This window comes from Apus apus, chromosome 5 (genome assembly GCF_020740795.1).
Source record: "Apus apus isolate bApuApu2 chromosome 5, bApuApu2.pri.cur, whole genome shotgun sequence".
Classification (NCBI taxonomy): domain Eukaryota; kingdom Metazoa; phylum Chordata; class Aves; order Apodiformes; family Apodidae; genus Apus; species Apus apus.
Window position 1 is genome coordinate 5,972,841 of NC_067286.1, and position 23,010 is coordinate 5,995,850.

At 40.2% G+C, this 23,010-nt stretch overlaps 1 protein-coding gene across 1 annotated transcript; it reads right to left on the reverse strand.

The window, feature by feature from the left end:
• Positions 1 to 9,172: 9,172 nt before the first annotated feature.
• Positions 9,173 to 22,242, reverse strand: LIN7C (lin-7 homolog C, crumbs cell polarity complex component). The gene is made up of 5 exons (XM_051622090.1): positions 22,179 to 22,242; positions 16,889 to 17,007; positions 15,772 to 15,843; positions 15,228 to 15,437; positions 9,173 to 12,743 (listed from the first exon to the last, which is right to left on the reverse strand). Exons 1-5 carry the CDS (start codon positions 22,213 to 22,215, stop codon positions 12,588 to 12,590), a joined length of 594 nt encoding a protein of 197 aa, XP_051478050.1. The 5' UTR covers positions 22,216 to 22,242; the 3' UTR covers positions 9,173 to 12,587.
• Between the last annotated feature and the right edge of the window lie 768 nt (positions 22,243 to 23,010).

A 23,010-nucleotide genomic window follows, 5' to 3' on the forward strand; every position in this document is an offset into this window, starting at 1 on the left:
GCTTGTCCTATACATTGTGAGCAGTACAAAGCTGAAATTACTGATGTATGATAACACTTTGCCACAGGTTTACAGGCACATATGGTTATCTCTTGTCCTTCTCCCTGCTTGATCTTGGCAGGGGAAACACATCAAGTCAAAATCTTGTTGTTTTAACAACTGTCAGGGCCAAAGAGGCTGCACATTCGTGTCACACTCTCTGCTTTGCACTGAGGGACAGCAATGGAGGAGTAGGAATCAGAATAGAAGAGGGAAAGAATTTAAAGGGAATAATTTTCTAGGCATACCTTTACAAAACAGACCCGAACCAATACAGATAAGAAAAAAGTGACCTTTTTTTCTTTCCCAACTGGCAAAGAAAAATAGCTAAGTGTTTATACTCACTCTGCAAACAGTCTCAGTTCACTAACCCAAAATAATGGGAGCAGAAGCAGCCTTCGGTGCCTGCATGGTGTTCAGAAGATTAATAGTAGCACAGACGACTGCAGGACTGGGGACTTGCAATGCCTGCAGAACTGAAAAAAAAAAAAAAAAAAAAGCCAAAAGATTTCTAGTAACTGCAGGAAACCAAAGCCCTCATTTTCATCCTTTGAAACACTGGAATAGTTGAGGTTTTCCTCTCAATCCTTGTCTGTTTTCAGTCTATTTCTTCTTCCACCATAGATTCAGGTGGGTTTTTTTTCCCCAGTGGAGCTATCTCAGGTCTCCGTTTCCCCAGCTCCTGTCCTAGGTACAATCCACTTGTTCTTTCCATCCAGATAATATTGCTTTGCTTCTTCCAGTTAATCCAGAACTAGTTCTGGCAAATTAACTTCAGTCCTTTCCTTATTTTTTCAACCTTTGTCTCTCCCTCTCTAGCATTGTTGGAGCACTGTTCTCTCCATCACATCCCACAGTTCCCTCTTTCTTCTAATGCAGCCACCTGTTTGCAGGCACTTACTGGTTTTATTTTCCTTCATAAGGAAAACCCATATGATTACTGCAAAGCTGATTTAATTTTATAATAAAGATCTACACGCTAAGGAATTTTTAAACTGAAAAAAAATTTACAAGGGTATATTTTATTAAATTATGTGTTGTCCTTCTCCCTGGTTGATCTTGACAGGGGAAACACACGAAGCCAAAACCATATTGTTTTAACAACTGCCAGGGCCAAAGAGGCTGCACGTTCATGTCACACTCTCTGCTTTACACTCAAGGACAGCAAGTCCTAAAATTGTACCCATGAACTTTGAAATTATCATAGTTGAAAAATTTAGGCTGACAGAATCCTCAATGCCACAAATTCCAAGAAGCATCCTCCAAAATACAACATTAGTCAGTAATTAATTTGTTTCACAGAAAAAAAACCAAACCAAACAAAAAAACACAACAAAATGCAAAAGAGAGAAAAAACCCAAGGTGTGCTTTAAACCAGGTGAAGGGCAGGAGGACCTCACAGCCAAGTCAATTAAAAAAACCAGCTACTTCATCCCCCATTTGGGTCCCATATTGATGAGAAATCAGTAGACACTTTGATACCAGCTCCAAGGAAACTAATGACATGCCAGAGAATATAATGGAGAGCTGCTGTGAGAAGAAAAAGAGCAATGTCTGGAATATCTGCACTGACAAAGCAAGTTCTCTTAAATACACACACATATATACATACACACACACACTCCTTCCCTGAAAGGATGCTGAAACTTTGACTCAGTTGCAGTAGAACTGAAAACTACTTCAGGAAATGATCATCACTTGAAAGCATGAGGCTAAACCGAGCTCAGAGTTTTGTTAAGAAAATGAAGGTAAAGATCCCAACCTTGATTGAGCAGAAACACAGGAACAAGTTCAGAAAAAATATTGGATTGGAAAAAATTGAGAATTATTTTGGTAAGGCCGAAAACTTGCCCAGAAAAGAATTTTGTCAACACCTACTTTACATCTCTGTAACACAAGAAAAACTAATCATAGAATGGGGTTCAGGTTGGGAGGGGCTTTTAAAGGTCTTCTTGTCCATCAAGACAGACAAGACCACTAAGATCTGTAATTTGAAAACAGCACATGGAGAGTTAAGGGAAGAAATATACAACTTAAATATTGAATAAAAACAGGAGAGTAAATTAATTTTTAAATGCTCATAATTAAATACTACCTTTATATGCAAACAGTTCCTAACCTCCAATGGCACAGTGCCTCTAAACACTATTTCTGTTTAGAGATTGCCTAGGTGGGCCAGAACATGATGTATTTCACTGTCTGGCCCAGTGAATCTTTCCTTGCTCAGTCATTCCAAAAGCTGCCTCTGGAATCCCATGAGCTGGGCTGTAAATCAAAACAGGATGTTATCCCATACATACAAGAAAACAATCCCAGACAGTTTATTCCAACACCTTCAGTAAACTGAATACAGCAAAGCTAAAAGAGGGGACAGGCCAGGGTGTGGGGTTTTTGTTGGAGTTTTTTATTTGGTTTGTTGTTTTGTTTTTTTGTTTGTTTGGGTTTTTTTTTAATCCTAGAAGCATCAGCTACCCTGTGAACTAGCTCTGGAGATGCTCCAGTACTAAGTATTCCCTTTAAAATAAAAGGGAGACCAGTTCCCATGACTGTGTAATAGTATCATAACATAAATTATTTTTATGATCAGCTGAAAATAGGAAACTATACAGGAATGAAAAAGACATTTAGGGCTAAATAACTAGGACATAAGGTTAGGCTTTAGCCCAGTATTCACACCAATCTGTATTCCATCTCAAAATTGTTGTACTGAAAGATGCCAAAACAGGCTTTAATTCCTATTGTGCATCTTATTCCAAAGGCAGTATGATACTTCACTGTAAGCAGAGGGAGCACCACATCTTTGTCACACTGCAGGAAAGCAGGTGTTGGGCAGGAGGCATCAAGTGCCTGTCCCTTGGGCACCATCCTCTCCTGCCCACTCCCACCCAACCTACAGTAGCAATGGGCAGGCTGATCCCCCAGGCAGGATCCCAGCTTCTCCTGCTTTCTGCTGAATCCCCCCAAAACCACAGGCCTTCAGCAGAACCCCCCGTGGGGCAGCCACTGCACACCTCTCCTCTCTGTCCCACCCCACGCCTTCTCCCTGAAGTGCTGGTTTAGATTTGAGCATCACTTGACTTTGTGTGCACTTTGCAGTAATCCAACAAGTCTCTGAGTTGCACTGAGCTCTTGGAGCCTCACTCATTTTAAAGAAATGGGAATGATCTGTGCTAAAATGCTGGTGGGTCCTAGTTTTAAAGGCTAATTTTCTTCTAGAAAATATTAATTACAAGCACCGTGTGATCAAGATTTTCTAAAGACATTCTAGCATGAAATACTTTTACATTTAAAATAAAGCAAAAAATAATCAAAGTGAAATTATCTTAGGACCAGAGGGCTTATGAGCAAATACTTTGCAGGGAAGAGGTTACTTAGAAGTACATGTAATTCAGTGGAGAAAGAGCCACGGAAGAGCTGGGTAGGGAGACAACCTGCAAGAGCAAAGCCTGATAGCTGAAAGCCAAGCCTACCCACTAATCCAGCTGCTGAAAAGGCAACATACCTATCCACCGAGAGGCATTTTAAGCATTTAGGAGTAATTCACAGTATGTGGCAAGCTGGGAAGTGGCTAGAAGAGTGATTTAGGTGAGAAGGCAGAGGACTGCAGGGGCAGGCAGGGCAGGCAGCCCCGACGTGGCTCTCCGGCAGCATCTAGTGGGGGCGAGACCCCTTGTCCTGAGATCCTACACAGGAAACAACCGCAAAAAACCCCAACAAAACAACCCACAAACTTTTCTTATAAGCCATTGAAGCGCTAACCAATATAAAATGCAAGGCATGGAACCATACCCTGAACTACAAAACCGAAGCGAAGCAGAGCTTTAAGGGTGAAACCTGCCTCGCAGAGGACCAGTTTAAGGATTATGTAGCTTTAAATCCCACTTAAACCCTATTTTGAAGAATGACAGGGGAGCCCAAAAAATGTAAAGAGGTAAACTTAACTTCGATGATAAATTATTCCCACAACATGACCACGATCCTAAGCTGTTTAGCAAAATACAGAAAGCTACTGTGTTAGAGTGTAGAAACCTTTATTATCATCACAGAATAACCCAAATGCTCCACAGAAAAATAAAAACAAAACAAACAAACAAAAACAATAAAAAACAAACAAACAACACATGGAGAAATACATGAGATCTTATAAGTGATCAATCGTAACATAATCATTTGGGAATAAAGCATTTTCAGTGCAGTGCTAACAAGTGATTTCTTTTCAAGTCATAGAGAATATCCCTTATGAAGACTGAGGGGACACACTGCCCACAGGTTTCAGGTTGAATTTTGAGTATAAACTAACCTGATAACATTTCTGGATGCAATGTATTGGTTTAAATCACCTTGCCCACATGCCAGATACCTTATTTGGTGTGTTCTCTGAAATGACTAGGTCCTGCACCAGACTGATTTCTTCCTGCTTGTGGAGACTGAAGATGAACAGAAATGCTGGTTTGGTTTTGTCCTAGCATGCAATTCTTCATCACTGTCCAATGCCTTGTAATTCTTTATTTCTCACTCAAACACTGCAGTGGAACAAAAAATTTTATTCATATTTTGGGGCAGCATAAATATTACTAACCTGTGGGTGCCTTAGTTTTTGTAGGATTTGCTTTAGATTGTTTGTTTGAAAAGCTCTTACATTTTCAAATCAACGGACTCAACAGGCTCCAGCAGAGTCCTTATTACCACAATACCTGAGGAATCCCAGATTTATTTTACATAGTTTGTGTCCTGGGGGAGGAAGGGAAGCAAACTGCTAAGTAATCAAGATTTATCATCAAGTTGAGCTATCAGATACTAAACTGTCTTCAAAATTTGGGGCATAAGTGTATACTAGTCATTTTGGACCTATTTTATCCTGTTTTACCCTCTCTGCATATTTTTTAGCCTTGTCTGTTTTGCTCACTGCTAAATAATTTCCCATAATTTGTCTGGCTTGCTGTGGTCCGAGTTCTGTTCTGCAGTGTGAGATTAATGCAAAACTGTCTGCACCTGCCAAACAAACCCAAAAAGCTGCAAGTGCCAGAGCACCACTGGTCACCCAGAGCACAGTCCTGCTTTTAGCTGGCAGAAGATGGGGTGTTAGGGTTCTTCTGCCAGGCAGCACCCCTCGCCAAGCTGAGCTTAACCCAAAGCTCCCCTTTGTGTTTGCAGGTGGGGTATATGCTGATGAGCAAAACCCAAATAAAGCCTTTAGAGGCCATGAACATTTCTCCACCATGAATCTGGCCTCTTTGGAGACAGTCAGCTCACTTTTGGCAGTACCTTTATGATGTCTTCTCCATCACTAAATATTAAGAAGGGTATACAAAAGCCAAGATACATTCTTCAAGTTTTGCAGTCACACTCCTGGTGAATTGGTTGGTGCCAATTCAAGACCTGACACATACCAGCACTGATGTTCCCAAGGGGGGCAGGCACTTTTTCAAGGATATTTTTGGTGGAGGAGGGCAAATGTACCAGGCACTGATGCATTGCTACTTGGGACATATACCCACTTGCCACCATACCAAGAATGACCTAACACCACCATAATAATGCCTAGCATGTCAGGCAGGACATGGAAATTGTGAAAACTTTAGGGGCTACCTGGGACAAAGAAAGAAATCCATTTGACAATCCTTAACAGATGACAGAAACTTCAAAGACACAACCACCACTTTTCATAAGTAACCACAACCCTTTACCATCATAACCTCCTTTTTTTTTTTTTACTTACCTAGTTGCACTCTCCTTGTCTAAATAGAATTACTCTTGCCATTTCATTTAAATATGTCATCACATTTATCCAAACCCACTGCTGTACATGGTTACATTGCAGTGTGACCCAGGTCTAATGCCAGCAGCAGCTCAGACACGTTACATGCATTTAATACTTCCACAAACCAGCAGCACCAATACAACTTCTCAGGGACTCTGTATTTATCACAGAGAAGACTGAAAAAACAAAAAATGGCTTCTGCAGACTCAGCTTCAGTAAGATTACAGTCAGGAACCTGCAAAAAATTAGCAAGTTTTAATACAAACATCAGAGTATTTGCATCTCAAGCTGTCAGCTCATGCTGAGGGTCAGGCTCACTTTTGTACTTCTCAGAGGAAAAAAAGAATTAAAATTACCCCAAATGAAATCACAGAGGAAACTGCAAAAAGTCGTATTTCGTTCTCTACTGTATATATATTTTTTTTCCACTTCTCAGAAACTCTAATCTTACAATACCAGCCACAAAACCTACAACTTCTTAGCAATAGATTGAGGCTCTCTGGAGCCAAACTATTTGTTCCGTGTTTGTACACTGCAAAATACAATAGGATCCCGATTCAAACCCTGGACTTCTAGGCGCTACTGCAACCCCAGGAATACAATAAATCACTAACTTTTGCTTTTTACTTACAGCCACTTAAAGTAGGTGAAAGGCCTGATGACTTATTTCCCTGCTGTTAGCCATCCAGTCTCCAACCCAGATTAGATTTTATTCAGACAATGCTACCGTACTGCTCAGGCAGAGAAGCTGAGCTGCGATTAGATAAGAACCAGGTACAGGTGGTTTAACTTACCTTTGGGAAGTACACAACTCAAAAGTCTGGCATTGTTTGTGAAGGCTAATTTGTGGTGGTGCTGTTGTGCTATAGGATAGTTTTTTTTACCTCTGCAGATCTATTTTCTAGGTAGCCAAGGAGAAATCAGAAAGAAAAAGAATGTCTGAGTGCCTAAAACAGATTATATGATGGAAGAAAATCTAGAAACTTTATACAAAAACTCTTAGATAGCCATGTTTGCATTCTATGCTATCAAATCAGATTAACCAGCCAGAAAAATATATTAGTTAAAAAAAAGCCACACAACACAACACAGGGAAAATAGGTGGTGGTGGAGGAAATTTCCTTTAAACAGTTGTTTTCTTGCTCTAAATACCACCATTTTGCAACAGCACATACCATTTCAATGTAAGGTGTTGTAAGACTGAGCATGAAAGCCCAGCAATATTACATGGATCCCTCTTAGTCCAGTTTTTATATTAAAAGAGGCCAATTTGTATAAGCAAGATTTATCAATACTTCAAACTGTACAATTAAACAAAGGTCATAAATGTACCTGAGGATTGTTCAGTTTGGAGTTAAAAGATCCAGTTTCAGAAGTCTTGCAATGTGTGATGAGGCTCGATAATTTTTCTTTGAGTGGGGAAGAAATGATTAGCACGCATCTGAGTGGAAGACTTTAAACCTCTTAAGCCTTTTTTACCAGTAAAATACTCAGTTTACCTAAAACACAAACAAAACCCTAACAAAACCCAATAAACAAAGGTGAGGGATGCAGAGTTTCTTGTCACTCCAGACCTGAGATGGTTCTCTAAAGCAATACAGAGAAATAGTAGCACATCAAAACTTGACATTTAATGCTAACTTCATTTTAAGAGGCTTCTCTGGAACTTTTATTGTAGCTTCCTCCGTCTGTTGGTTTTTGGTTGTTTTATTGGTGGGTTACTTCTGTTTTAATGATTAGGACTATCTACCAATTTTATCCTGAGGCACACCTCTCAATTTCATGCATCTTTTGCTGAACTTGAGGTCTTAGCCTCCAACCCTCCAAGGCAAAGGACAACTTCCCTAGAGAAGTGAGCACTGCAACCCAGGCTCTTCTCAAAAAACAGCTTCTAATAATGATTTTAAAAGACAAAGGATTGCAAAAACCCAGACTTCTCCCCATCTTGGGCTTCCATGTAATTCCAGTTGGTTTGTCTGCCCACCGTGGTCTCACCCTTTCCTTGCACCAGTGCAATTCCTATGACTGTGCACTTCACTTTTCAAGTTCACTTACACCAGTGGGAACAGACTCAAAAACCCTGACAAGTAATTCCTTGGTTTCTGCTGGCTCCCTGAACTGAAATGGCTCCATACCTGGCCAGAAAACACCAAATGCCAGCACAAGCAGCTACTCACAATTGAGGACAAGAAGGTGACAGGACCACCGTTTCATCAGTTTATGCCAACATATGGGCAGCCTCAGATACAGTTTTGCTTTTCAAAATCAGCATTTTTTTGGTTTTAAATTAAGATGAAAACACTTTTTTTTTTTTTGCCTGCATCCAGCATCAGCCTCCAGAAATGATTAGATGAGAGGAAAATAATTTTGCAGTGAAACACTGAAGTTGCTTCTTTTATTTAGTTTATGAGTAAGATTGGTTCTCTTAGTCATGCATGTTTAAGGTGGGAGACTAGCTTGGACAAAATACTTCCCCATCTTGTTTGGATATTGACTGCTAGATCACAGACAAAAACAGAAGTCAGAAAGAAAGTATGTTCCATCATTTGCAGTTCTTTTAAAATCAGTTATGCCTCTAATTTCAATGAAAAACATGAGGTAGGTAAACTACCATTTTTTTTAAGTTATGAAGTTACATAAACATCAGTGTTCTAAGCCTTATGTTGAAATTCAGTGATTATTTCTAAAAGTCTGAACCATGCTGAGCAGAAAAGAGCAGCCACCACAAAAGCCAGATCATGGAAAGCAACTTAAAAATAAAATTGAAAATGTGTTTTTATTCCAGTTCATGTGTTACCAGTCCCCTGCATCAAATAAAAAAATGCATATATTTTCAATTAGCAGTCCAGACAGCTACATTTTGAAAAGAATTCTTTTTACATTCAGAACTGAAGCATTTTTTCCTACCTTTATCTCAGTTCATAACTCCAGGCACATTTTTCTGAGGAGCTGACAACCTTACAAGGCCTTTAAACAAGGAATTAAAGAAGCTCAACGTCTCGTTACTTGAGATACTTGCTTCAAATAATTAAAAAGATAGTATCTGACTCAGAATAGTATGCATAATGTAAGTTTACATAGTTGAGACTAAGAGATGCAGAAATGAGTCTCAAATATGCAGGAGGTCCAAGGTATTATAGTATTCTTATTTTCTTCTCCAACAAATCACAAAACATTGGGCTAGAAAAGGGAAGACAGGTAAGCAAGCAGAACAAACTAGTAACAGATTTAAAGCTTTTCTATTTGGACACCCACACACAGGCAGAGTGTTTATGTTATACCCTAAGAGATTATAAACACTCAATTACAGCAGTCTGAAAACAGTACTCAAAATGGAAAATCAGGAAAAAAAACCCACAAACACAAGGCACGTGAAATTTAACTTTTATTTTTCCGTTGATAAAACCCAAAGATCCCTCACAGCAGCAACTGATGCAGAACTTATCTGCAGAAATGATACCTCCTCTTAATCTGTCTGCATACCCAAGTATGCCAAGTGTGTAGGGACTGCATATTAACACAGTACAGGCACTGTTCAGTAGTAACAGAGATCAAGTTTCTTGGCATATTTTAATCCATCCTTTCCTTGACATTATAGGGTTTTCATAGTATTAAAGATTAGTGTTAATGAGCTGTTTATTGGATTTTTTGTTGTTGCAATTTAAAAACTTTTAATTAAATTCTACACTTAAAATTCATATGCCCAGATATACCTCCCAATATTGTTGTAGTTGACAAACTGTATCCAAATGCTACAATTCAGAATGAAAACACTACTGCATTTAGCAGCTCTAGCTGCATGAGAGTATTTCCTTAGAGTAACAAAACACACCTCTTTGTTCAGCAAGACAAGGGATACAGGTTTTAAAACACACATTTCTATCTTGTATCCATACCATTCTTTAATATATATATTTATATATAGCTCTAAAACAAATCTCTATTATTTTACAGTTAAATTAAAAACACATCCACAATTGGTCTAACTAGTGATTTTGGTCTCAATACTTTAAACATTAGTTGTTCCATAAAAATATACAATTCAACAACATGGTTGTACTGGTACCATGAGACCTTCTGAAAGAGGCCTATGACAATCAACCATGCAATTCAGTGCTCAATGTCATCTATCCGATAAATATTTATACTGCATTTTCAAGCTATCAGTATCTTTAAAGTCCAAATTTCTCTTTACAGGCTTACCATGCTTACAAACATGCAGAAAGCAATCCCATTTCTCACTTGCCTGTAGCAATCACTTTTTTTTTTTCTTTTCCAGTAGGTCAACTGACAAAGCACAAACTTCATGCTGTCATTTTTAGGTTGCTAATCTTTTCCTCTCTTTCTCATACTGAATTATTTCTCAATGGATCATACTGCTCCATGTGAAAAGACTAGGGATTAGCCAGAAAGTAAGAACTGCACTTTTCAGTTTAAGCCTCTAAGAATCAAATTACTAACAGTCAATTAGGATGCACTCATAGCTGCCATACAAGTGAAGACACCCAGTAAGACAATCAAATTAATTCTATACATATACCAAAAGATGATGCTTAAAAAAACCAAAACAATAACCCAAAACCTAAACTACACAAATACAGCCTCAAACCTGGGAGATTCCAATAAGTGAACCTCTGTCCAAAATGTTGCTTCAAAACAGCACAGAAAAACCATGCCACTATCAACTACACTTGAGATAAGACATAAATCTCTTACACCTGGAGATTTCCTTATTCCCACCACAGCACCATTCCACATAAAGTTTTATAGCAATGGTGATGTAGTATTTCCTTAGCACAAACAAGAACCCTCCAAGTCAGAAGTAGTCAGGAATAAAACCCCAGACAAGTTCACATGTCACGGTAACCTGGCATGTAAGACTCAGAACATTTTACTCTTATAAATGTAATAATCAATAATTTAGGTACTAACTATCCCAAGACCAGAACAGTCAGCCTGAGATAAGACTACAATAGCACATACTAAAAAACACAAGAGAGGTATGACAATTAAGATGAGTATTTCTTTTAAACAGCAGAAAGTCAGGGAAACATCTGGAATTCTTTTGCATTAACATATTTTCCATTTCTGAATATAAAAATACATCTAGAGAGTCTATCCAGAACTGCATACACAATTAGATTTTTCCCCTTACTGCTTTAAAATTAGTACAAAATAATATAAGTTACAGGAATGATTGTTGCAAATTTGTAAAAGTCAACTATTACAAAATCATTATATGAGAACACCAACTGTAAATTATTTACAGGTGAGGTAATACAATTTCCATAGTAACGAATTACAATTTAGCAGAAGTGTAAAAATAATGTACTCACCAAAACATTACAAAATCTGGTATCATTATCAGCTACACAGTAGGTCATGATTAGGTTTTGTAGTTGATATACAACATATTCTTAAGAAAAGTGCCAAAATACTGCTACGTAAGAATAATTTTTTCTTTTTCTTTTTTTTCAAAATCATTCAGCAAAAAAACCTGCAGATTCTATGCTACGTAATGGCAGAAGAAGCTGGGGAAGAAAGGGATGTCAAATATAGAAATATGTCGTATTAAATGCTTTTGAAAAATCTGTAAAATCACTCTCATGCTTAAAGGCCTGACATGAAAGAGACTTACTAAAAAAAATTAATAGGAATATCAACATATATGTTTTTTTCAAGGTATTTCAAGCCATTTTTTAGAAGTACACATTCCTCTTAAGCTGTGACATGCATGGAGACTGCAAATATTTTTAAAATGGCTGAACTGCCAAGGGTGATTGTGATCTGTGGCACAAAGTCCTGCTGGATGCCAGTCACTGATGGACTCCAGGGGTCTGTACTCAGGTCCAGACTGTTGAACATTTTCATTAGTAACGTGGGTGATGGGACAGAGCCTGCTCTCAGCGAGCCATTCGGAGGAACCTCAGCAGGTGGACAAACAAGAACCTCAAAGTTCAGTGACGGGAAGTGTAAAGTCCTACACCTGAGGAGGAAGAACCCCATGCACCAGTAGAGGCTGGGGGGCTGGCCAGCTGCAAAGCAGACTTGCAGAGAACACTACCAAGCTGACCCCAAGCCACTGATGTGCTCTTGCAGCAAAGCAGTCTCTCGGTCTACATTAGGAGAGCACTGCCAGAAAGTTGAGGGAGGTGGATCTTCCCTTCTGCTCAGCGCTGGTGGGACACAACTCAAGTGCTGGATACATGAGCATAAAAAAATGGGTTCAGTGAAGGGCAACAAAGGCCATCAAGTGATTTGAGCATCTGACAGACCAGGAGAGGCTGAGAATACTGGGATTGTCAAGCCTCGAGAAGAGAAGGCTCAGGGGTGATCTTACTAATGTGTGTAACTGCCTGATAGGAAGGAGTTAAAAACAAAACAAAACAAAACGAGCCATACTCTTCTCAGTAGCATCCAGTGACTGGACAAGAGACAATGGGCACAAAGGAAATACAGGAAAATCCTTTTAAATAGAAGAATGAACCTTCAATAGTGTGAGGGAGATCAAAACACTGGAACAGGTTGCCCAGAGATCTTATGTAGCAGCCATCCTTGGAGATGCTCGAACACCCAGCCTGCCACAGTCCTGAGCAACCTGCTCTAGCTAACCTTCCTCTGAGCAGGGGGCTGGACTAGATGACCTCCAGGAGTCCCTCCAATCTCAATCATTCCACGACTCAATAAAAAGAACAGTGTCTTCCACCACCCACGCATTGGATCAACTGAGTCACAAAGAAAACTATAAAATGGAAGTGGAATATATTTTAGGTTATCACACCCAATGTTAATTTTGCTGCCTGCGTTTCGCCGATCTCATTTTTTCGAATCTTGACTCCATTTCTTCCAGGACCTTTGGTGTGTATCGCACAACTAATTTAACCTTTCCTTGAGCTGCCTTCAGCAGCTCAACTGCTTTTTCATGGTGTTCACCTTCAACACTCTGCAAAGCATAAACATGAAGTATACCATTAGTAAAGACACAGAGAAAACAGATTTTTTTTTTTTCACCTTTTGTACAACTTCTACATAATCAAATATTGAAGTATCCTAGTTTGAATGCTGCACAAGTACATCACTCAGGTTCAGGATTTATTCTTCAGCAAATCAATAAAAGGTGACAATAAATGTACTAATTAGTATTAACAGAAGAGCAGTGCAGAACTTTTGGTTAGGTTTACGATGAACAATTAACTTCTCTATTTGCATACAGTAAGCAGCAATTATGAAAATACACTTAATCAACAGCTTCAGGAGGACACACTGAAAATTCAAGACTGTTGTTCTTTTGGCATGCATTTTAAATTCAGCAGTCACCCTCAATTTGCCTAATAAGCTGCCACAGACAACTGCAAGATACCTGCTTTCTTGATGTTATCCTGTGTTATGACAAGGCAACCAAGTGCAGACTGGGCAAGAAAGCAGCTAACATGCAGTGTGTGTTGCTTATCTCCATGTTTCACATCTCTCAGTAAATCCAAGGTATCGAAGTTAATTTCCTCTACACTGATTAAGAACAGCCTAACCCAACTCAGCAAGAAAAGAATAAAAATACTTCCTTAAAACAACACTCAGAATTGGTTAGGGTTATATTAGATTCATCTCACTATAAACTTTAAGCAACAAATCTCAACAACTGCATTCAAATATACAATCCTGGACAGCACACATTTTATCAGCAAAACTTATTTCTCCCATACTTATTAAACACAATGATGGGACTACCCCAAGCCTACCTCCTACTGGTGCTATTAGAAGCTAGAAGGCAGGTGATGTACCTGTTGATTGGAGGGTTTCCCCGTTACTATAAAGTTACTTACAGAAAGAAAGACAACAGTTAAAAAAAACCCAGGTTATTTCTCTTCTATCAGACTTAGACAACACACACATCTGAATGTTTCCATTTTTTGTTATTCAAGTGGAAGGGCAGGCTGTTCTGTTTAAAACTGGTAACAAAAGGTTTGTGAAGTTCAGTTATATCAAAGCACCTAAAATTCTGGAGTAAACTGAATCTCCCAGTGAGGGGAAAAAAAATACTCCACCTTGTTTTAGGCTACATTCACTCCAGTCTTGGCAGTAGTACTTCTTTTTTTTTAAAGACGTATTGAAGCAAAAATTACAAGAAAATGCCTGTCATATGAATTAAGATGACTGGATTCCATCTGCAAAAACTAAAAGGAAATTTTTCTGAAATGTTAGCATTCTCAGTGGTATTTTATGCACTCACCACTGTATTCTTACAATGGCTATATTTACAGACATGCATGCATACACATGCAGCCACTGTTAACTGTACCAGTGGTCTGATGCTCAAGTTCAGTTTGGGGTGGAGTGCAGGTTTTGTTTTCTTTAAGAGGGTATGTAGGTGAGGAAGGCCTCATCTCCAGGGAGTTTTACACACATCCCCTGGTGCTTCAAAACAACAGGACAAAGACAGTCACATCACTATGGCCATTTTCTCTCTTATGTCTACTGAAAAGGACAGTGGGACACCCAGGTAATGGCCAAGAGCCAAATATGTTAGAGATCTGTGCTAAGACACACCCAGTACAGATACCCAGGAAGTCTCTATTCTTTTCATGTGTCAAAAAACCTCACTCAGGTTAAAGAGTGAAGGATTTAGTCTGACCCGCAGTCTTTAAATAAAATTTGGTTTGCAGATGTAGTAATGAAAACCCTATTTTTAAGCCAGGATACAGTATGTCTATAAATAAAAGGAAAAGTTTGAGGGACATTTCCATGCATTTAACTAGCAGCTGCCTTAACTCAAAGCCTGTCCATAGCCTTCTCTTTCCAGTCACCCTGTGTATGGCTTTTTGTATTGTCCTTCTTCAGAAGATTAAAGATAAATATACACAACAGCCCTTTAGACATATACTCCCTTAAATATGCTAGAAAGCCTCTGTTTCTGAAGCTCAGTACACTTAAGTGGAAGCAAAAACCCAAAAATCACACAGCTGAAGACAGGACTACCTTGCAGTTCCCTCTTATTACAGCAACATGCATTTTTATTGGGATAGTGAGAATCTGGTCAGTCTAGAGAAACTTAGCAGAATTACTACTTACCTTAGTGCAGAAAACTATATTAAAATCTGCATCATGAAACTTGGATGAGAGGGAGCCACAATGGCAGTTTAATACTATTTCACTAAACAATACTTTGACTAGATTTATACAACCCCTCAGAACCTGAAGTGCTGACACAAACAGCACAGTTCCCAGCTGAGACAGATAACTAAAATATAATCCTGTCACTCTCAATGCACACAACTCTACAGAGACCTAAGCAAGTTGCTCGTGCAAGGCCAAAAAGAAGCCGTTTTGCCAAGATTAAACAACGATCTCGAGCTTGTGCCAAGTATATTCTCTGTGTGCCCCCAAGTGGAAGCAAGTAGTTACTGCTACATAAAGAGAAAATAATTCTTACCACTCCGTTTACGGAAAGCAGCTGGTCTCCACGTTTCAGGCCTCCATGTCTATCAGCTATACCTCCAGGGATAATTCGAGAGATATAGATTGGAGAATTTTGCTCTTTGCCTCCCATAATGTTGAATCCAAGACCTTCTTCGGTTTTGGGTAGTTCAACCACTCTGGGATGGGAATGACCTTCACTAGCAGCAAATGCAGCTACAGTTGCCTGCAAGAAACAAGATTTTCCTATTTATAAGAAATTAAATATAGACTCCTTAGTTAGACCCAGTGAACAGGCCAAAAAAGTATTTTTATCTCAAAGTACTTAAATATTAAGACAAATTAGATTAATTCCTTAGATACCAACACTAGCATGAAAAATTCAGAACTCCAAGAATAAAATTAAACCAGAAGAAACTTAAAAATAACAAGTTTTTTGTTACATCTTCTAATATCCTGTTAAGCTTATCCATTTTATCAGATATCCTTCTGAATTTTAAATAATCTTCTGCTTCTAAAGAAACTACTATATTTTACATAAATTATAGTATGGCTTTTACCTTTGCTGTTGCATTAGCTCTGACTTCTGGGCTACTGCTGATATCCACAGTTTCATATACATGTTCATACACCTTTAGAGACAAAAAAGAGCAAGTATGGGGAAAACAGGTATTTTTCTGCTGAGAAACAACAGCTACAACTTAAAAACATGTACATTAAAAAGTACACACCTCTAATAAGAAATTACTCCTGATTGACTACAAGGCGTCAGGTGAAAATCTACCACATTATAAAGAAACAACTCCCTCAGACTCTTTATGGCTCAGTTAATTCCTGCGTATCTAGAGCTCTGACTGAATTGTCACTCCTTCAGACCTCACCATTATTTAGAAACGTTTATGGCTGGTCTACCACACCTGACTGGAGACATGGATTATGACCTTCTCTTGTTTGATTCAAGCTGGAACTCTTCAGTAAGGATGCACGCATTAAAAGGACAGCTCTTCAAAGCTCCCCTGACAACTCAGCACTTCCCCCAGGACCCCGTACTTTCCTTCAACTGATGCAACTGACTATCTTAAGAAAAAAACTGCATCAAAAAAACAAGCAGTAAGAATGCAAATGTTAAGGAGGTGCTTACACGGAGAGCTAACCTACAGCTTCACAGGTACCTGTAAATCATTTAGACTTGTTAAGCAATAAACACAGTCTTTGACAGGATAAAAACATCAAGATGACCCCTGTGTCTACAAACAGATCTTTTAAAGCACTCCAGGTGTTAGGATCAGTGGTAGCAGCAATAGCAAGTCATAGTCAATCACCTAAAAGTCTCTGAAATACTATCTGGAATGAAAATGAGGTGGTGCCAGGCTCCACCTAAGGGTGATGCGCTTGGTGACATGGATTTGGCTTAAAAGAAACAGGTAATTCATGCTCTGTACATTCTTACATTCCAAGAGGGTAACAGCCTGGTAGCTGCCACTAACTGATGAGCCATTATCTGATACACCTATGCTCTGACAAATGATCATCTTTCCAACTTGTCTTAGTCTATTAAGCTCTGTAATTCAAAATCAGCTTTTAGAAAGAATAAAATCAGACTACTGTACTTAATACAAAAAAATAAAATGTCAGGTTTTTTTACTCAAGGTAACTGCTGACGTCACGTTTACTTACCTCCCTTACAGCATTACAGAATTCACTTTGAAGGACCCTTTGCAAAGCCTGTAGCTTTTGTGGTGGCACTTCTCCACTTCTCTGTAGTTTTTCCAGCAACTCAATTGCTCTGCAGATGTCTACAGAAAAATAAAAAACTAGTAATGAGCAATGCCTGAGGAAGTTCAAGTTTGTTTTGTTGTTGTTGTTGCTTTCTGGGGTTGGGTGAGGCTTTTTATTTTGTTTTAAATTAAGTTAATGGAGCAGTCACTGTATGTACGTGCACTTGCGTATGCCCTAAAACTATATATTAGTTTCAGTTCCCCCAGAAAACTACGTATCTACAAAATGTTACAATAAAACATCATATTTTCCCCGTTTTTATGTCAACAGCAGCAATCCAACCCTGTAACATATGTGAAAGTTTCCCTGCCATATGTATACTTTAAAGACAATTTGTTTTTTCCTTGAAGTTTAAATCAGGCAGAAGCACTTCACTGATAAATACACTATCAACATTTAATATGTATCACTTCATCATTTATCTACTGCACAGGTAACATTTTGTTAAAACCACCTAGAATAATGTCAATCACGCTATCATTCCTTTTATATTCAAAAACCTAGTTCAATGGTACATGTGATGCTTCCCCTACAACAGGGCTGAGAACTATTTGGGCTATTTTCTTCCCCAAAGTACTCAGAAAAACAAACAAGTTCCCTTTTGATATTCAGCTGAGAAAGGCTCTCTCTGTAGTCTAGAATCCTCAACCCCAAACCTCTGTTCCACTTCCTAGAAATTTGTTCCTAAGAATTCTTAACTGCAGATGCTGCTTTGTGAAACTTTGAAGAATTGGATCCCACACCAGTACAACTAAAGACTGCATCAAATGTGACATCAAAGGCTGTGTGATGTGCTCCTGGCAGCTTGACAAGAGCAGAGCACATTAGTATCTTTCACTTGTACTTCCAAAGTGTTACATTAGTTATGATTCTGAATCACGCAAATCCTTGAATAGAAGCAGAACAGTCTCTCAGAAAAGCAGATAGAAAGAATTACCTTCATTAACAAAAAGGCAAAGCAGCAGTGATTAATCTGCCATAGAAATAAGGCACAGATTATTTTAGAAAAGGATGAGGTCTGGGACACTGTTATATCCCAAGCACATTACTTCCTTTTTTCAGTAATTAACCTTTAGGCAATCATCTGGCATCACGTCAGCACAGAAGATGTGAAAGAGCCACAAACTTCTCTGAGAAGCCAAGTGTAAGAAGAGAGAATTAATGTGGAAAAGGATGAAAAAGCAGTGGCGTACATGTTCTGAAATTAAGGTGAAGCACACGGGCAAGAGACACCACTTGGTTACGCTCTCTCCACTTCTGTAAATGATCAGACACATCTCACCAACTACTATGCTGGGATCAAGTGGTGCAGTGAATTCAAGGTACAACTTCACCTCACAGTCTGCTCATCCACCACCACAGCTTAAGCTTTGTCTAGTGGACTGGAAACAAACCCTTCAGGGAAGAACATCCCAGTGTTATCACTACAGCCACAAGACACATTTTTGCAGATGAGAGTTAAGGTTTCCACATGCCATGAGAACTTGGCATTTTTAGGCAAGCACTTTCAAGCTTTAAAAGCATCAGGTATCTAAAGCAAAGCAGTATCAAAACCTAAACGTTAGCCATCACTAATCCCAAGTCTATGGAGAACTCATTTCACACAAGCACAGATATTTGCTATTTGTACAACAGTTACAAAATGAAAAAGTAATTCTGAAGCTGTTAATTTCCTAACACATATTTTTGTAATTTAAGAAAAAATATTTTCTGAAATTGAAGACATTCCAGATGTGATTGTTTATTAATCTCTTTATGATACGAACCCACCAGCATTCTTTGTAATGAGTGTGTTCAGCAACAGCAGTGCAAATTATCTTAACTCCATGAAGTCTCACACTGAACAGCTGGAAGTAGAATGATCAGCAAATGGCAATAGCAGCACTCCCAACCCTGCAACACTCCATATATTCATGAAAAAAGTCCAGGGAGTATGTAAATTACAATACAGCTATCATTTAAATCCTTGCAGATGTTTGCAGACAAACGACTACTTCATGCACATCAGAGTACAGCTCTATGCAGTCATTCTCAAGTCTGGTCTATGAACCATGTTAACCTTTGAGGTGCATGAACTTGTTATCTAACAGCTTGGTTAGGATACTGCAAGAAATTTTAAAGGGTGACAGCAATCTTCTGATCCTGAGAGTTAACTGCAGAAATCAAGACTCCAGAACTCCACTTGCTAATTCCTCCTCTTTTTTGACTTCCTTGTTTAATCAATAAACTGGATATATTCCGTACCTGGATCTCCCAAGAGCCAAAATGTTTAACTACATAGCATTTTATGCCCTAAGGTAGAATTAGCTTGTTTGGGAGCAAGCTCTGTCTTTCATAAAGCGTGGACTAAGAGCACAGAATCAGCTTGTCCAAAAGTAACCAGAATACACTGAACTGGACTCCTTTTAGATGAAACTAAAGTGGAAGATGCACTACGATAAAAAAAGGGCTTTCAGATCAAAGGACCTACTGCTGTAAAGTAAAAACCCAAAGTAGACAAACAGCATGAAACTTGGGTCCTCAGCACTCCACAGATCTCCTTTCATCACACTGCACTTCTTTCTCAGGTAGATAAAAGCAATGGATCCCACTACCAGAATGCTTTTTCCCTAAAAGTTTCTAACTCGCTAAAACAGCAGTTCTTTTCTACCCTGTTGACAGGACATTCCATCAGTCTGAAAGTGAAGTGAGCATTACTTTCTAATACCACACTGCATCAGGCACTATTAGTTAGAAGCTGAAGATAGAATCTCTCCCAGCAACACTGCTCCGCAAAGGAACTAGTTTGGCTGGGAACAGGTGGCAGAACACACCTACTTACCACTGTGCCTGGAGCAGATTGCTGTCTGCTCTGCTGATGTAGTTTGCTTCCTCTCCTGTACTGCTCAGGGTATGATCAGCTGAAAGCTGCCTTCCTTGCAATATTAACACTATAGTTTGGCCAACTGTTCAGAACCAGAGACTGAAATGAATACTAATTGCTTCCATGATGGATATTTCACCAAGGAACAATGCAGAAATAACTTCAGAGGTAAGTGATTAAAAAAACATTAAACTCATTGTTAAATGGAATCCAGACATAATTAAAAAATAAAATCTTTTAAACTTTTCATTCACTTGCCTGTTCTTCACAAAATGTTTTTTGTGATCACAGGATACTAGGTTGAAGTTCTAGGAAAAAAGATACATTTAAACTAAAAGAAAGTGGAAAAAAAAGCCAGCAATATGTCACTGCACCAAGCACATGTGTGAACAAAACACAGCAAGAGAAAAAATGCAGCAGCCTCATACATAACTCCTGAGGTGCATGCAGAGTTATCACACATCACCACCAAACCATAAGAATAACTTTGAAGCATTAAATGTTTTTCCATCCCTGCACTCCAGTACATTTGTGTGTTGCTTTTTGCAGTACAGCTAAGAGAACAGAAGGGGAGAATTTTCAATTACCCCGATGGTAAGCATTTGGCAACCATTTACATCAGCTAATTTTTTACACTGTTCTCTCTTTTCTTGTGCTATATGCCAACAACATTACTGATGTTCACTTTAAAGCTGATGATTCATCATCGGGTTATCTGCAGTCAACCCCAACTCACACAGGTTATTTCTGTAAATAAAGCTCTTACTTGTGTAGGCCCATTATACTGTGCTCCCTTTTTCTTAAAAAGACCCATATGCCAGAAGACTAAATAGCTCCTTTGTTCCGTTGATCCCTAAGTAACTCTGCAGATTTGTTTGTTTTCATGGACGGAGCATAGTGGCAGGGTAATGAGGTGGAGGAGGATGCTGCCCGAGGTTTAACCCAGCAGACCTACCAAGAGCAACTAATCCACTGCCAAAGCAGCTGCCCTAATTATCAGGCTCTGGAGCAGGGAGGGTAGACAGGCTGCAGAGCAAAGTTCTTACGTAAGTCACTATTTACAGGCCCTCTCTCACACATCACAAGGGCTTCACTTCTGGAATGGGAAAGAGGGTTACGGCAAATTGTAAAACTGAATTCTAAAGTAGGTAACACGTGGTAGTACCAACCATGAGCAAGTGTGTTACATCCACAAAAAAAACACCTAACACCACGAGAAAAGATAGTGGTCCCAACAGGAACGGCAGTGGGAAAACAGCCAGTTCACCCCATCACCTACACTCCACTTTATGTTCCTCCTCAAGAATAGAATGTCTTATCCTCGTATTATTTTCCCATTTAAACTCCATTTTATCATCCCTATTCTCCAAAATACACACTAATAAACCAATCACTTGTTATAAACCAACCATATATATTGTTAATACAAGCACATGTTCACTGAGCTACTTGTGGATCTTGCACAGTTCTGAAGAACCACCCTGAAATAAATCTGTCATCAAAAATCCCAAGATAAAAGACACAAAACCACTACAGAAACGATACAGATTTTGTAATCTGTTTCCCTACTAATGCTAGTTACACACTGCACACTATTAACAACACAAATTAAGACTGAAAACTGGAAAATCAGGATGAAAAGATACACATGAAGGGGCAACAGGGCTGAGCAAGTGCAGGGAGACTCCTGCACGTGTCAGCTGCCTTCTGTGAAAACAAGTACGTTATTATTGCCAAGACACCACCTAACTGAAAGCTAAGAATTCAGCTTTATTCAAGAGTAAGTTTTCCCAAGACGGAAACAGAAACCAGGAGTCAGGCTGAGCTCAGAGCTGGCAGAAGCGCCGACACCAGCGAGGGCACAGCAGACACCCACAGAAGGTCCGGGGCGACTGCATCCATGGAAACCCAGCCACAAAGCGACACGCGTGGAAAACCTGCGGGGGCTGTTTAAAGACAAGCCCGAGAAGCAAGTCCCGCCAGCACAGCGGAACACCCCGCAGCGAGGGGAACACGGCCCCAGCGCGTCCCGCACGGCTGCTCCCCGCCTGTCCCGGGGAAGAGGCCCCGCTCGGCGCCCCGCGGAGGGACCTCCCGCCCCGCTGCCCGCTCTCCCGCCGCGGCTGAGGCCTCGGGCCGGGGGAGGAGGGGGACGGACGGCGAAGATCGTCCCTGGGGCTCGGGGCAGACCCCCGGCAAGGCGCCCCGGGGCCGAGCCCGAGGCAGCGGGTGGGTGGGTGGGTGGGCCGGCAGCGGCAGCAGCCCCGCTCACCCGCGGCAGAAGGCGGGCGGGGGCGGCCGTGGCTGGGCCGGGGCTGCGCTCACCTCGCTCCAGCCGCACCGGCTCCCCCAGCGCCGCCATCTTCTCCTCGCTGCGACCCGCACGGGAAGTGACGCAGCGCTGCCGGAAGGGCGGGGCCGGCGCCGGCAGGGCGCGACATGGCGGCGGGGCCCGGTGTCTCTGCGCTCTCCCTGCGCTTCCCGGTTGGCCGCCAAGAAGATGCCGTCTCCTTTCCCTCCCGCCCCTCGGCGTTACCGAGTCCTCTTGACGGGCTGCAACCGCCGCGCAGTGTTGCCTTCCCACGCACCTGGCGATGGAACCTACCAAAGCGCTGTTCTGCTGGCGGGAGGCGCTGGGACAGGCCAGGGAAGTGGAGATCAGTCACAGACACGTAGGTGTGGTGCTTGGAGGCCTGGCTTAGTGGCGGGCTTGCTGGGTTAGCGGTTGGTTAACCCGGATCACCAAGTTAATCACAAGTCTGTAATCCTATAAATGCAAAGCTTGTGCTTTACCTGTCTTGGCATCCATTTAATCTGTGTGCGGGGTAACATACTGCGTTTACCTTTTGTATTAAATCTGTGTATTTTGTGTTAAATCTTCACATACTCCCTCAGGCTTTTTCTGGAAAAGAGCAGGAGACTACTTCAGGACCAAATTCTTAATTTATTCCAAGGGTAGTGTAACTCTTCACGTTCAGCTTCGATTTTTTTCTGCGTTTTGTATTTTTTTTTGCTTTGAAAGAGAATAGTTCTCGACAGGTCTCAAACTGTCAGCTAATGTGACAGTGATGTACTCTCTCCTATCTGTGATTAATTTTCATGCCAGCTCCTCTCAGTTTGAAGGATGTGGCGTATGATTTTCAATGAAAAGGTCATA